This window comes from Paecilomyces variotii (assembly GCF_004022145.1).
Source record: "Paecilomyces variotii strain CBS 101075 chromosome Unknown C8Q69scaffold_12, whole genome shotgun sequence".
Classification (NCBI taxonomy): domain Eukaryota; kingdom Fungi; phylum Ascomycota; class Eurotiomycetes; order Eurotiales; family Thermoascaceae; genus Paecilomyces; species Paecilomyces variotii.
This window is the reverse complement of record NW_021167151.1, coordinates 573,565-586,801: the sequence shown is the minus strand read 5'-3', so window position 1 is coordinate 586,801 and position 13,237 is coordinate 573,565. Positions and strand designations below refer to the sequence as shown.

Here is a 13,237-nt window from a genome sequence, read left to right as displayed (position 1 = left end):
TTGCGTCTCTTCGCTCCACCCGGGTTCGGCAACGCTCGTCTGCTCGACCAGCACACCTTAAGGGGAATAAGCGTACGAATGCTGTGGCGAGTGCACGACGAGGCTCTTGGGATGGCCTACAGTTTGCAGGATCGTCCATCCTGTGATGCTGTTGTTTCCGGCCACACGTGTCCGCTCTCGTCGTAGCGTCGCGAGTCAATCGGATGGTCGCGATCGGGCAGGCTGCATTATTTCATCTCTTTTTGCCGTTGTTTCTCTCAGTTATTCTGTCTTCTCTTTTGATATCTGCTGTCTCTTATAAGTTATCAGCCAGGTCCATCAGGACTGCGGGGGAGGCTTGATCTGCGCATTGCATCGATTCCCCACTGCTGTTTACCTGCCCTAGTACTGTACTATTCTACGACTAACTACTGTACCCGCTCGCTCCGCCAGGGCATCTTCAGCCCACCGGAGGGACGGTGCAAACTGCTCATATTACAGGCCAAATTCAACGTGGAGAGGCAGTTTTCACTTCTCACGCATGAATTGCCGTTCGTCTTCCACCGATGGCGAACGATCCGGTCCAGTTTCAGGGCCCTGTCGAAGCGAGATCACTGGCAGCCATCACCGCATTAGCTGCAAATCCGCCCGCTTATCCCCGGAACCCAACGCAGGAATCACTGGGGCCTCTGGTGCTGTATATTCTTAGGGTGCCAGGAAGTCGAGGTACGAGTCTGATCGTTTTCCATGGCTCTACGCTGTTCTCGCGTGGATGTGTCAAAACGTTGCTAACGTGCCATTGTTGCGCCTGGACCAGATGTGTTCCTGACCCCTCTTAAACCTCCCACCAAATCCAGCGTTTCCGCAGAGGCTATCAACTCTTCTCTGTACTATCTGCATGTGTCGTCGCCGGACGATGAGCTTGTACTTCAGAGTCTTGAGCAGGAACATGGGTCGAAAACACAGCAGAACCCCGCGGAGGACAATGGCGACCACGGAAATGCCCAAAATCCCGCTCAACCGGAGGAATTCATGAGGCTAAATAACGTGAAGAGAAAGCCTGTGGGAGGCGCCTCAAGTCAGAGTCCTCCACCGCCTGTGCCTCCGCCGCATCGGGAACAAGTATCGACAGCTCCAGAGGAGACAGCTGGACCTCCGTTACCGCCTCGACCGCTCCAAACATCCGCAGTGGATAGTGGGCTGGGAGGAGCAGAGCTATTCCCTCAGATGTTTGACGAGGAAAGAGCCCCAGGGTTCCCTGGACGCAGCGATTCTGTTTATACCATCCGACGGCGGCCAGTTCCTTCACTGCCAGGAAACGATGCGTCGTCGAGGCCTACAACAATAGGTGACGTCCCCGGGAACCCGAAGAGATGGAGTGCACAGCCGGACCACCTTCATGGGCGGACTCCAACCGCATGCAAAGAACATTATGACAACTCGCTAGGTGGGCGGTACAGCTTGGATGCTTCACGTCCGGCCGTCCAGAGTAGACCCTCGCAAAGGCGAAGAGCGTTTCCTTCGAGATGGCCTCGACTGTCTCCTCCTAGAGGTAGCTCCGAGACTCCTGAAGATAGGCCAACTCCCAGCTTCCACATCACCCTCATAAGACGTGATCCGACCCATGGGGTACAATGGAACGTTGGAAGTATCTCGAGCTCCGTTGAGGACAACAGTACGATCGACCTTGAGATATCGACTCCTGGATATGGTAGGTTCGCGGGACATAACGAACCGTTATCCCTCGAAGCATTGGGCTTTAACGTCCCTTCTGCGAACCGACAGAGAGGCTCTTCTCTATCATCTATGGCCGAGGACCGACACAACGCATCTCAAGGCCGAAACGGCTCCAAAGCGTTCCTTCGGAAACTCTACGTCTCAACGCCGCCAGTAAATAAATTCCGACATAACCGCGAAAACTCGGGAGGATCTATGGAATCTCCAAATAATGGCAGTGGAAGTCCACCAAAGTCGTCCGGACCATCAAAGTTAAAGAGCGGCTACTATACGTTCACTTCCCCCTGGAATGGCACCTGCACGTTTTCCACCAGCCTCAACGGTCGAAGTCTCAAGTGCAAGCACATGATTCCAGGACCTGCAGCAGCAGAGAACCCAGCAACAACCGTCGCGGAGATACGATTCAACATCCCTCTAACACACCCACATCACCATCTTCAACCCAACCAACAATCCCCCTTCTCTCTCAGCCAGCTAGCAGCTCTCTCTCAACGAGAAGGTAAACGGAGCTCGCTTGCTCTCCTCCTCAACCCGAACACCTACCGACCCCATTCTCGCTCTCTCGGCTCCGACGCTCTCCTCCCAAAATTCCCACGCGGCAGGTCCCAATCCAACAGCAGCACCGACACAGACGAGAAACCCCCACCAGACACTCCTGATCGTGACATCGACGACGAGGATCGTTTCGATCTCTCTCTAGCTCGCGAGCGAGCCGGAGGCGGCCTCGACGGAAAGGACGCCAAGCTTGGAAAACTCATCATCGAAGACGAAGGGCTTAAAATGCTCGATCTCCTCATTGCAGCTTGTATGGGCGTCTGGTGGCGCGCGTATTACCATGCATAGCACACACACCTCTTTTTCTTTTGTCCTTTCTTTTTTTTTTTTTTCTTGAAGCGAATTTCATCGAATGATACGAACTATGACTTTGCTTTTTTCGTTTGTTGTTGTTTTATGTACCATGTTTGTTTGCTTGGAATCTTGGAAAATATACCATATAGATCGGCTCAATCTTCGCGATATTGGATTATTAGTATTTATTACTACTACTACTATTATTATTATCTTTTGGTTTAGCGATCCCGATGTATCGCTGTCATCTATCTAGATTCTAGATCATACTCTTATTAAGTTATCCAAATCTCCATTCTGTACTTTCTATACTAGTACCTGTAGTACCGCTCATATTATCCTTTTCAAAAGAAAATGAAAAAAATACTGTCTTTCATTTCCAGCGAGTGGCCGATCCTCTTTCAAGTCTATATCAGAGGCTAGCTAGTCCCTCAGGCGGAGATTGAAGATAGATTACTCTGGAACGGTAGTTTCCACCGTGCTTGTACCGTACGTACGTATAAACAGTGACGAGATGTATAAAGTATGAAGGGAGTTCGGCTAGTCTCATGAATGATAATGAGACAGTAAGGGTTGTACATCAAAATAATTGTCCTCGATTCTTTGGGGGGGGGTGTTCCAATAACTTCTTGCTACATCAAATATTCTTCTGGAAGGGAATCAAAAACAACGACCGCGCCGAGAAAGAGAAGAAAACGGCTACGTTATTTAATGCACATCCATACCCCGCTGCAGCGACGCTTCGAGGTCATTAGGATGCGGGCCGCCTGCGGCAATCGCCTCCTGAGGTCTTGGTTCTTCCTGTTTCCAGACACCCTGCTGGTTTTCGGGAATGGGGACGTTGGTCTGTTGGGCTAGTTGTTGCTGAGCAGCAGCGGCGGCCTGCGCCTGGGACTGCTGTCGGACATGAGCACGGAATCGGATGACTTCGTCAAGGATCATGTTGCGCATTTCCTGTACGTCCTCGACGACCTCGAAGTGGAAGTCAAAGGTCGTCGGGCACGTGGGCTCGTCCGAGGCATCGTGCCAGATGTGCAGGTAGCGGTGCTCAAGAGCGTCCTCCACGGAGATACGTGAAGACGGGTCGAACGCAAGCATGCGGTCGAGGAGATCAAGGGCATCCGGGTTGGCGTTCGGGAAAAGACGCTGGAAGGGAACCTTGGGCATCAACGGAAGGTTCCGGACATACTCCTGCGCACGGGGAGAGCCAATGCGGGACAGGGTCTCTTCATTCGGGGTTCCCAGGTAGTGAAGAATCTGGTTCAGCTGGTCGACGTAGTCGCGACCCTTGAAGAATGGACGGCCACCCAGGAGCTCAGCCAAGATACACCCGACGGACCAGACGTCAACTAGAAAAGAAACGTCAGCATGCAAACGTTTGGTCAATTTTTCCCGTGGCAGAGGGCGAGAACGTACTAGCTTTAGTGTAGCTCTGGAAGCTGAGCATGATCTCGGGAGCACGGTACCATCTGGTTGCCACGTATTCAGTCATGTATCCCGCATTTTCTTCTGGATCTATCGAGAAGCCTCGAGCCAATCCAAAGTCACAGATCTTCAGTTCACAGTCGGCGTTGACCAGTAGGTTGCCGGGTTTCAGATCTCGGTGCAGGACGTTGGCGGAATGGATATACTTCAAACCGCAGAGGATCTGGTAGATGAAAGACTGGAAGTGCGCATCCGTCAAAGGCTGACCCGAACGAATAATAGCCGCCAGATCACATTCCATCAATTCTGTGTGACAATCAGCATCGACGGTTCCTCAAGTAGAATCAGAGTACGGTATCTCGTACCTTCGTAGAGGTAAGTCTCGTTGAAGTTGTCGGGTCTGGGGATATCCATGTCGTATAGACATGTGATCTGGAACGCTTCGTCAGCCCTACCAGCCCTACGGGGATAACGCGATCGGCAGGACGCACGTTGCGGTGACCTCTGAAGTGCTGCAACAGCTTGATCTCTCTCAAAGCCCGCTTGGCCAGAATCTTCTTGCTAAACACATTGGTAACCTTCTTGATGGCGACGCCCTCACCCGTCTGCGTGTTGGTAGCGGCACTGCATATAGAGTCATGTTGTCAGCATGCTGGTTCCCGCGGGGATCGGGTGAGAAAACGAGAGAAAAAAAAAAAACACCCCCAGGGGTCTCCAAGAATAGATAATAGCGACCATCATTATAGGAACCGGAATCTGGATTATGATGCAAGCGCGCCTTCCACATACCAGACAATACCATATGCACCCTGACCCAGTTCCTTGGTGACAGTGTACCGCTCATCAACGATAAAGTCCTGGTTAAACACCTTGAAGACCTTGCGTCCTTGTAAATCACCCATGGCTGCAGTATAGATCGATGCCTGCCAGACCGCTTCTCGTGGACTTGTCTGCAACGTGGGGAAAACCGCCGCGGGGGGAGGTTTCGACTATGAGAGCTGTAGATGGAGAATTCCCAACGGGGGAACTTCGACAAGACGGGCTTTCAAAAAGAAAAATAAAAAAACCCCCCAAATCGGACTTATTCTTTGTCTCGGCAGTCGCGACAGACTTGAGGGCGCCTGACGATGAGCCAAAAAAAAGCTTCTGGTCGGCGTAATGGACCGTCTAGGGCGAGGCAAAGATCAATGGCCCCGCAGACCGTTGCGGATAGGCGATATCAGGGGGGTCGGGTGGGAAGGCGAGTCTTCACGAGAAGAACAGCGACTCGATGCAAGAGACGAAGGTTCTGGGATAGTGGCCGCAGAGGAAACGAGGGGCAGAGGCAGAAACAGTCAAGTAATTGGGCGTTCGGGCTCAGGCCAAAGACGCAGTTGCTGCTGCCGGTCACCGTTAGTAGTGAGTGGTGGTTGATTAGTGGATCGCTGGTGCACGCGCAATCGCCCGTTCGTTATCGAGGAAGATGCAAGTGACCCAGCACAGGACAGGAAAGAAACAAGAGCACAACAAAGATGTCACAGATGAAAACAAAAAGAAATAAAAGAAGAAGAAGAAAAGAGAAAGAGTAGTTGCACTAGAGAACTGATGGATGGTCCAACGTGAACAAAGAGAGCAAGTGAGACTCGAGGAAGTTGAAGTTGAAGTGAGAGAGAGAAAGAAGAGGTGACGCCGGGATCGTCCCGTTGTTTTGTCTTGGTGGGCGGAGGGGCTGAAGATGTGGTGGTCCACTTGAAGAGTCAGTATTAATTCATAGTAAATTAATAATAATAATCAATCGATTAATCAATTAATTAAAATAGAAAAATACCAACTGAATAGTTAATAATAATAAAATAAATAAACCAGCATTCATTCGATAATAATAATAATAACTCCGGCGGCGGGACTACTATCTACCATACAGTAACCAACTTATCCACCGCCGACCCTTCTTTTTTGTCTCGGCGCCAGATGAAACAATCCACCAGCCTGCCATGGCCCGAGGCGTCCGATGGTGAGAAGTTAGAACAGTCCTTCTCCATCACCAAGCGTCCCGGCCGTATCTAAGATCGTTGATCCTGCTCCCGCAGCCACGCGGGTCGTGCCGCCAAATTGCGCTGCGGTTTTCATCCAGCCATGCTTCAGGGCCGGAAAGCATCTCGATCCCTTTCGAATACTCGAGAGAAATGACATGCTGTTCGCCAAGGCTACGTCGCTGGTCTTGAGGTCTCGTGAGTTCCTTCCTTTTAAGATCATACACAGTCTTGGGGTTATGATAGAATAACATATTAATTACCAAGTTCTCCAATCGAGCAGTTTAGATTGAAACAGAGACGGCATTACGTGGGAAGAGTATACACGTAATGACAACTCAGTTTATTCACTGGGCACATGCTCCTATTCTCTTTTTTGAACTACTCGTGGGCCTGTAGCTACCTCGTCAGGCCGTTATAAGGTAATATATGTGGTATGAGAATGAGATCTCGATCTCGGAAAATGTCTTCACCGTAGATACTGCTCAAGACAGACCCCAGGGTTTCCATTTTGGGATTCTCATAATCATCGACGCCAACACATACATCGCTCATAGACTCACTATATTCACCTTATATGCTCAGAAAGTCAACCTCTTCTGGCACAACTCCGCGCTGAGATGCATTATCAACCGAAAATAACAACGTATTTCCTCGATCGTCGAACAGGCCACCTCTCTTAAAGGGCGTTGACCAATCTCCTCTCCTTTCTCAGAGCTCGTAGCTTGACGCGGGCCTCTTCCAGAGGGACCATAACACCCTTCGCCTGAGTGGCCGGGTCGTCGCGGTTACGGATGTTGACGGAGCGTGACTCCTTCTCCTGGGCACCAACAACTGTAAGAGTGTTAGCGTCTGACATGCTATATAGACCACGGCAAATAGACTACATACCGAAGATAAAGTTGTACTGAGCTAGTTGTCCAGTACGGATCTTCTTCTGCATGGTGTTGCCGCTAATGTCGATGTCGACATTGAGCTTGTCCCCGCGCAGGATCGTCTGCAGCTCTTCGACGTAGTCGTTGACAGCAGGCATCACAGGCACGATCAGAATCTGGCGCGGACTGAGCCAGAATGGCCACTTGCCACCAAAGTGCTCAATGAGGATTCCGAGGAATCGCTCGAAACTTCCAATAATGGCACGGTGGATGACGATGGGACGAGCACGACCAGGACCGGGCTCGTTAGGCTTGGCTTCTCCTTCCTTCTTCGCCTCCTCCGCAGGAGCTTTGCCCGTCTCATTTGTCATGTATTCGAGCTTGAAGTTGATGGGAGCCTGGTAATCAAGCTGAATGGTGGCACACTGGAACTCTCGCTTCAAGGCATCGGCAATCGTGATGTCGATCTTCGGGCCATAGAAGGCACCGTCACCCTCGTTGAGAACCCAGTCGTTACCGACGAACCTGGTCATGGCTTCCTGGAGTTGCTTCTCAGCGTAGTTCCAGGTCTCAATATCACCCAAGTATTTTTCGGGGCGGGTGGACAGGTTCAGCTTGAATGTGAAGCCGAAGAGTCCGTAGATAGACTTGAGGAAGTCAAAGAGACCTTCGATTTCCGAGGTAATCTGGATCAAGTTAGATATCGCACAAGGCGTGGTATTCGGAGATTAGCATACCTGGTCGGCGGTACAGAAGATGTGGGTATCATCCTGCTGGAACTTCCGTACACGCGTGAGACCGCTGAGAGCGCCCGAGGCCTCGTTTCTGTGCAAGACTCCAAAGTCCGCAATTCTCAGAGGAAGTTCCCTGTAACTCCTCTCACGGTGACCGAAGAGCATGAAATGACCAGGGCAGTTCATAGGCTTAAGGGCCCACTCTCTCTTCTCAACATCCAGTTTGAACATGTCATCCTTGTAATGGGCCCAGTGACCAGAGGTTTTCCAGATGCCCACATCGTACATGTTTGGCGTCTGGACTTCCTGGTAGCCACGCTTCCGGTACTCTGAGCGAAGCAGCTTCTGCAAGGCATTGAATATCTTGGTTCCGTTAGGAAGCAAGAAAGGACATCCGGGGGAGACTTCGTCAAAGAAGAAAAGCTCCTGTTCCTTGCCGATCTTCAGGTGATTGCGCTTCTCTGCCTCTTCCAGGAACTTCAGGTGCTCCTGCATCTGCTTCTTGTCGGGGAATGCGACACCACGGATACGCTGCAGGGAGTCGTTGGACTGGTCTCCGAGGAAATAGGCCGAAGAGTTCTGCGTATCTAGTCAGCATCCGGAGGACAGGTACCTTGGAATGCACTACATACCTGCATAATCTTGAAAGTCTTTATCTTGCCAGTGTTCTGAATGTGCGGGCCACGGCACAGATCCACCAGTGTACCACAGCGGTAGACAGTGCTCTTCTCTCCTGTCACCAGCTTATCAATGTAGTGCAGCTTGTACTTGCTGTATGCGAACATCTTGCGGAGGTTCTCCTTCGAAACTTCGAGGCGGTCGAAACTCTGCTTCTCCTTGAAGACTCGGTTCGCTCTGGAGTCCAGGACAGGCCAGTCGGTCTCTTTGACAACACGTCTAAAATAAAAACCCATCCAATTAGCCTATGATCTTGGACGAGAGAAGCGAAGCAGATAACATACCCGTCTGGCATTGCCATATCGTAGAAGAAACCCTGAGGCGTTGGGGGTCCGTGGGAAAGCAGACATCCATATTCGCACTCACAGGCCTCACCCAAGCAGTGAGCGCTGGAGTGCCAGAAAACTTCCTTGCCTTCGGGAGAATCGAAAGGAACGTAAGACACCTTCGCATCCTGCTCAAATGGCCGGTTCAGGTCCCAAAGCTCGCCGTTGACTTTGGAAACAACAACGTTGGCGCTCAACTCCTTCGGGACATCCTTCAGCAATTGGGCAGGAGTGGTCTCGAAGGCCTTTGCAGTGACGGTGGACGTCTTGCCATCGCCGAGATCGATCGTGATGTTCACATCTGGGTGGGGCTTGTTCTTGAGCTCCTGCAGATACTCCTGCCAGAGCTCCTCGAAGAGCTTGTTGCGCTCAATAATGAAATCGGGGAGATTGTCGGCGGGAGCAGGAGCCTTTTTGGACGCAGGCTTTGGCGGGGCTTGTGCGGAGGAGTCCGCAGCAGGGGCAGCCTCGGCCGGCCTGGTGGGGAGGTCCTTGGGACCTTCAGAAGCCATGTTTATCCCAAGACGAAGCCTGCACAGGAACGGTCAAGGTTCTGTATCCGTGGGGAGAGGCAGATCAGCGTCGATAATGACTCCTCGCGGGATATCCCACCAGTCCCGCGATAAATGGAGAGTGAGGGACGGAAGGCGGTGAGTCACGTGATGCTATCAAGCTTTGGCTCGCTAGCGACACTTTACCGCTTTAAGCTTCCCACATCGAAAACTCCTCAAGCCAGCCTCCCTTGACCATCACGATATCATCAATTTACGCAGCATGTCTTTCCGCGGAGGTGGTCGTGGCCGTGGCTTTGCCACAGGCGCTAACAGGGGAGGCTTCGGATCGCGTGGTGGTAAGCAGAATGAAGCCGATGCGATGCCTGAGATGGGATTCGCGAAACTAACGAAATTTTTCTTGCTACAGGACGCGGAGGTTTCCAGCAGCCTGTCGGCCCACCAGCGCAAGTGCTAGGTAAATATACTCGAAGATCCGGTCGCTATTACACATTCTGATGTCTGTTCTTCTATAGAAATGGGTACTTTCATGCACGCTTGCGAGGGAGAGATGGTCTGCGAATCGATCAACCCGAAGATCCCCTACTTCAACGCCCCGATCTACCTCGAGAACAAAGTATGTCCGGCTATATGGTGATAATCAGCAAGGGCTGTGCTAACCCGTCTGCGCCAGACTCCGGTTGGAAAGGTTGATGAAGTTTTGGGCCCGATCAACCAGGTTTACTTCACCATCAAGCCCCAGGAGGGAATCGTCGCCACTTCTTTCAAGACCGGCGACAAGTTCTACATTGGAGGAGACAAGCTTCTTCCGCTTGAGAAGTATGTTATTCATCACCTAGATCGTCTAGCAAGAATGACTTTACTGACTATCCAAACCAGGTTCCTGCCAAAGCCCAAGCCTACAGGTAGATGGCTCTTTCTCCGAATATCTTCTGTATACGGTTTATTAACATGATATAGGTGTCACGAAAGCCAAGAAGCCCGCTGGAGCCGGTCGCGGCGGCGCCCGTGGTGGCAGAGGAGCCCCTAGAGGAGGATTCTCCCGTGGCGGAAGAGGAGGTGCCCCCAGAGGCCGTGGTGGATTCTCCCGGGGAGGAGCTGGAGGTCGCGGCGGTGGTTTCTCCAGGGGAGGCGGAAGAGGAGCCCCTCGTGGAGGCCGGGGCCGTTTCTAGGTGCCTTCCTCTAAGTTGCCCTTTTGTCTTCTTACGGCGTTCGGGAAAACGGGAGCTCTTTGACGGGATTATGTGCCTGAATATCTTATTATGTTCCTAAAAACAGTTATCGCTTTTGTCTCAGCAGAGACTGTAGAATATCACCTGACTACCCATCGAGTCGATCTCGTTGTAGCAGCTCAATGCAGGTCTTCTGCCAGCGCCCAGTTTTGTTTCCGTGTTTAGAAAATCTAGCAGTGTCTACCATAGTTGAGTGATTATTTGACTGTAGATAGCCTCATCGGCCAACAAATTCGAGCGAGTTGTGGCTGAGCTCGGGCTGATCTTCTCCAGACAATGACGTCTGGCCGGGCGGTCGGCACTGTGGCTTGGGCCAGGTTGACACGGCCGTGAAATTGTCTGCCCAGTCAATGATTTAACTGCCTGCTGGCCCTTCCATCCTTCCGGAGTCCCTCACGGTCTAATCGATTGCTTTATTTCTCCACTCTTTATTTCACACTGGCATCTATAGGATACAAATCAGTCATTTGCATTTATAATGTCGAGGAGGACTCCCGTTTCTTCTGTGTCTGATTCCAGTACCGGCGCTGCGCCGGGCTCGGACGGCGGTATGTGGACGAGAATCTCCCATATGAAGTTGAGGAGCTGACCGACACGCGCAGGGCAAGAGAAGCAGAAGATGCTTCTATCTCAGGAAACAGGCCACTTTAGCTTGGTCAGGTTGGTTATTACGATTGCCCGTCGACGAGATCGGTATGCTGATTGAGACTTCGTTGCCAGGGCTCTACACCTTGCTGATCTCATCACTGAGCTCAATGGTACGAATATTGCAGCTCCCCATTAGATAGTGACAGACATGCTGATTACGATTGTTAGGATTCTGCGGAGGCAAGTTCTCCATTTCTATACGACCCCTACGAGGCTGAGCTGACACGTCTCTGCAGTGATGTCGGTCTTTTCGTCGATGCGTTACTGCCTAGGAGACTCTCACGAATACGGCGCTATCTGGGCGGCCCTGGCATTCATGCCCTTTGGTCTATTCTTTGATTTCATGGACGGAAAGGTCGCGAGATGGAGGAGAAAGTCATCTCTGATGGGCCAGGAACTCGACTCGCTGGCCGACCTGGTAGGCATTTTCTATCCGTGCGGCAAGACGTTCCAACGTATGCTGATAGATTCTTTCAACTTCTAGATTTCATTCGGTGTTTCGCCCGCTGCCGCGGCCTTCGCTCTTGGAATCCGCACCCCGGTCGACCACTTGATCCTTGCCTTCTTCGTTCTCTGCGGTCTCACTAGACTTGCGCGGTTCAATGTGACCGTTGCCGTCTTGCCCAAAGACAAGACTGGCAAGTCCAGGTACTTTGAAGGAACTCCGATCCCGACAACTCTGTCTATTGCATCTATCATGGCCTACTGGGTCTCCCAGGGTTGGATTCTCGATGACCTACCTTTGGGCCTCGTGGCTGAAGGCACACCTTTTGAGTTCCACCCGATCGCACTGCTCTTCGCTGTCAGTGGCTGTCTCATGGTCAGCAAGACCATCAAAATCCCTAAGCCATAGACGTATCCCTTTGAGCAGGGCTCCGTCCCACAGGAAGAGAGTCGAATTGCGTCTACCTGTATAGGATCGTTTTTACACGGCACACTCACGCAGTGGTGGAAATCGCACATGGAAGAAAGTAAGATACGGGTTCTAAGGGTATTAGACGCCAAGAGTCAAAAGTTTGAGACGCCAATACACGGCGTGGCAGGATGATTGATGATTAAGTTTTGTAATTACTGGTATAGAATAGAATAACAGTGTTCAAAGGCTTAAAGCTTCGATATAGTTAGCGTTCATCCAACGTAGAATCGCTGCCCATAGCCGTAACTCTACCTAGACTACGGTAGAGCAGATACATGATGAAGTGGCGCTATTGCAGCAGGGTTGAGATCCGATGACGTTGTGATCAGCAAGGATCTCGAGTAGCGTCCAGCTTCCAATCTCGCCGACAGTTCATACTCTACGAGTCTGCGTAGGGATCTTCTGATGGATTGCATCACCGCCACAAGTATCCCCACTGGATTCAATCAGCGCTTCAATAGCCAAGATGTCTTCAATACACCATAAGATGATCTCAACCATACTCTATTTACCATAACTTGATCGTATCTAGTTAGATATCTGGATATGCTCTTTCCAGCAGCAATATGACGTAGTATTAGGCCAAGCCATCGATACTTCAAACCAAACTCATGAATAATAATGAATAACTTGGAAGTCCCGCTAGACTATTACATCGTTGACTGATCCGAAACAAGGCTCGAGACATATGGTAGTTAACTTGCTCCTACCTACCTTCTTGGCACGAACCTTCATGTTAATATGATAATCGTGAACAAAACGATCCCAATGGCCCTTATTTGAATACGTAATCTGATAGATTTCTTTCGAGGAAATATTTCGTTGGATTATCGATTATCGATTGGTTAACTATTAGACTAGTTATTAGTTATTAGAGTGATTTATGTGGGAAGAAATTGACAGTGAAGAAGAAAGACATAGAATGATAAATTTAGAACGATAGATAGATAGATAGATAGATCTTAGTTTAGTTTTTACTCTAGTTCGAAGATGATCGGACTCTAGATAGATAGATAGAGGAAAGTGCTAGGTAATAATACTCCGTAGTTACCTAACTGTACCCTAGGACAGCTAGTTAGTCTGAGGGCTGCTGTCGGGGTAATTATTATTAATATATCTGAGCATCTCTCTTCTGGCGATAATTTGGTTGGTAATTAAGTGGTATACTTTTGCTTCGGCTTTACTCTACATTATTGGTATTTTTTATCACCTTAGGCACCTGTAGAGCGACAGTGACCACGCTACATGTCTGATGTTGAACACGTAGAAGTGGGATAGTGGTTTGTTCCACACGGACTCGAGACAATGATGCTA

At 50.5% G+C, this 13,237-nt stretch overlaps 5 protein-coding genes across 5 annotated transcripts; 3 read left to right on the top strand and 2 right to left on the bottom strand.

Annotated features, from left to right (window-relative positions):
* The first annotated feature begins 69 nt into the window (after window positions 1–69).
* C8Q69DRAFT_478211 (hypothetical protein) lies at window positions 70–2,603 on the top strand. The gene is made up of 2 exons (XM_028631367.1): window positions 70–705; window positions 797–2,603. Exons 1-2 carry the CDS (start codon window positions 546–548, stop codon window positions 2,557–2,559), a joined length of 1,923 nt encoding a protein of 640 aa, XP_028482362.1. The 5' UTR covers window positions 70–545; the 3' UTR covers window positions 2,560–2,603.
* Window positions 2,604–3,273: 670 nt separating this feature from the next.
* C8Q69DRAFT_447396 (mitogen-activated protein kinase spm1) lies at window positions 3,274–4,892 on the bottom strand (the record flags this gene model as incomplete). The annotated part of the gene is made up of 5 exons (XM_028629206.1): window positions 3,274–3,914; window positions 3,982–4,296; window positions 4,356–4,422; window positions 4,482–4,614; window positions 4,780–4,892. 5 exons carry the CDS (start codon window positions 4,890–4,892, stop codon window positions 3,274–3,276), a joined length of 1,269 nt encoding a protein of 422 aa, XP_028482361.1.
* A 1,576-nt stretch (window positions 4,893–6,468) lies between these two features.
* On the bottom strand, window positions 6,469–9,301 carry C8Q69DRAFT_88256 (putative threonyl-tRNA synthetase). Its single transcript, XM_028634136.1, has 5 exons — window positions 8,574–9,301; window positions 8,244–8,508; window positions 7,615–8,190; window positions 6,894–7,563; window positions 6,469–6,836 (listed from the first exon to the last, which is right to left on the bottom strand). The coding sequence occupies exons 1-5, from the start codon at window positions 9,125–9,127 to the stop codon at window positions 6,682–6,684; spliced, it is 2,220 nt and encodes a 739-aa protein (XP_028482360.1). The 5' UTR covers window positions 9,128–9,301; the 3' UTR covers window positions 6,469–6,681.
* A 29-nt stretch (window positions 9,302–9,330) lies between these two features.
* C8Q69DRAFT_478206 (Gar1/Naf1 RNA binding region-domain-containing protein) lies at window positions 9,331–10,554 on the top strand (the record flags this gene model as incomplete). The annotated part of the gene is made up of 5 exons (XM_028631366.1): window positions 9,331–9,465; window positions 9,537–9,584; window positions 9,643–9,743; window positions 9,801–9,946; window positions 10,007–10,554. Coding segments are annotated over exons 1-5 (442 nt in total), but the record flags the coding sequence as incomplete, so codon positions are not given.
* Window positions 10,555–10,656: 102 nt separating this feature from the next.
* Window positions 10,657–12,116, top strand: C8Q69DRAFT_478202 (phosphatidylserine synthase). The gene is made up of 6 exons (XM_028631365.1): window positions 10,657–10,907; window positions 10,962–11,019; window positions 11,080–11,117; window positions 11,176–11,187; window positions 11,244–11,425; window positions 11,492–12,116. The coding sequence occupies exons 1-6, from the start codon at window positions 10,838–10,840 to the stop codon at window positions 11,858–11,860; spliced, it is 729 nt and encodes a 242-aa protein (XP_028482358.1). The 5' UTR covers window positions 10,657–10,837; the 3' UTR covers window positions 11,861–12,116.
* Window positions 12,117–13,237: the final 1,121 nt, after the last annotated feature.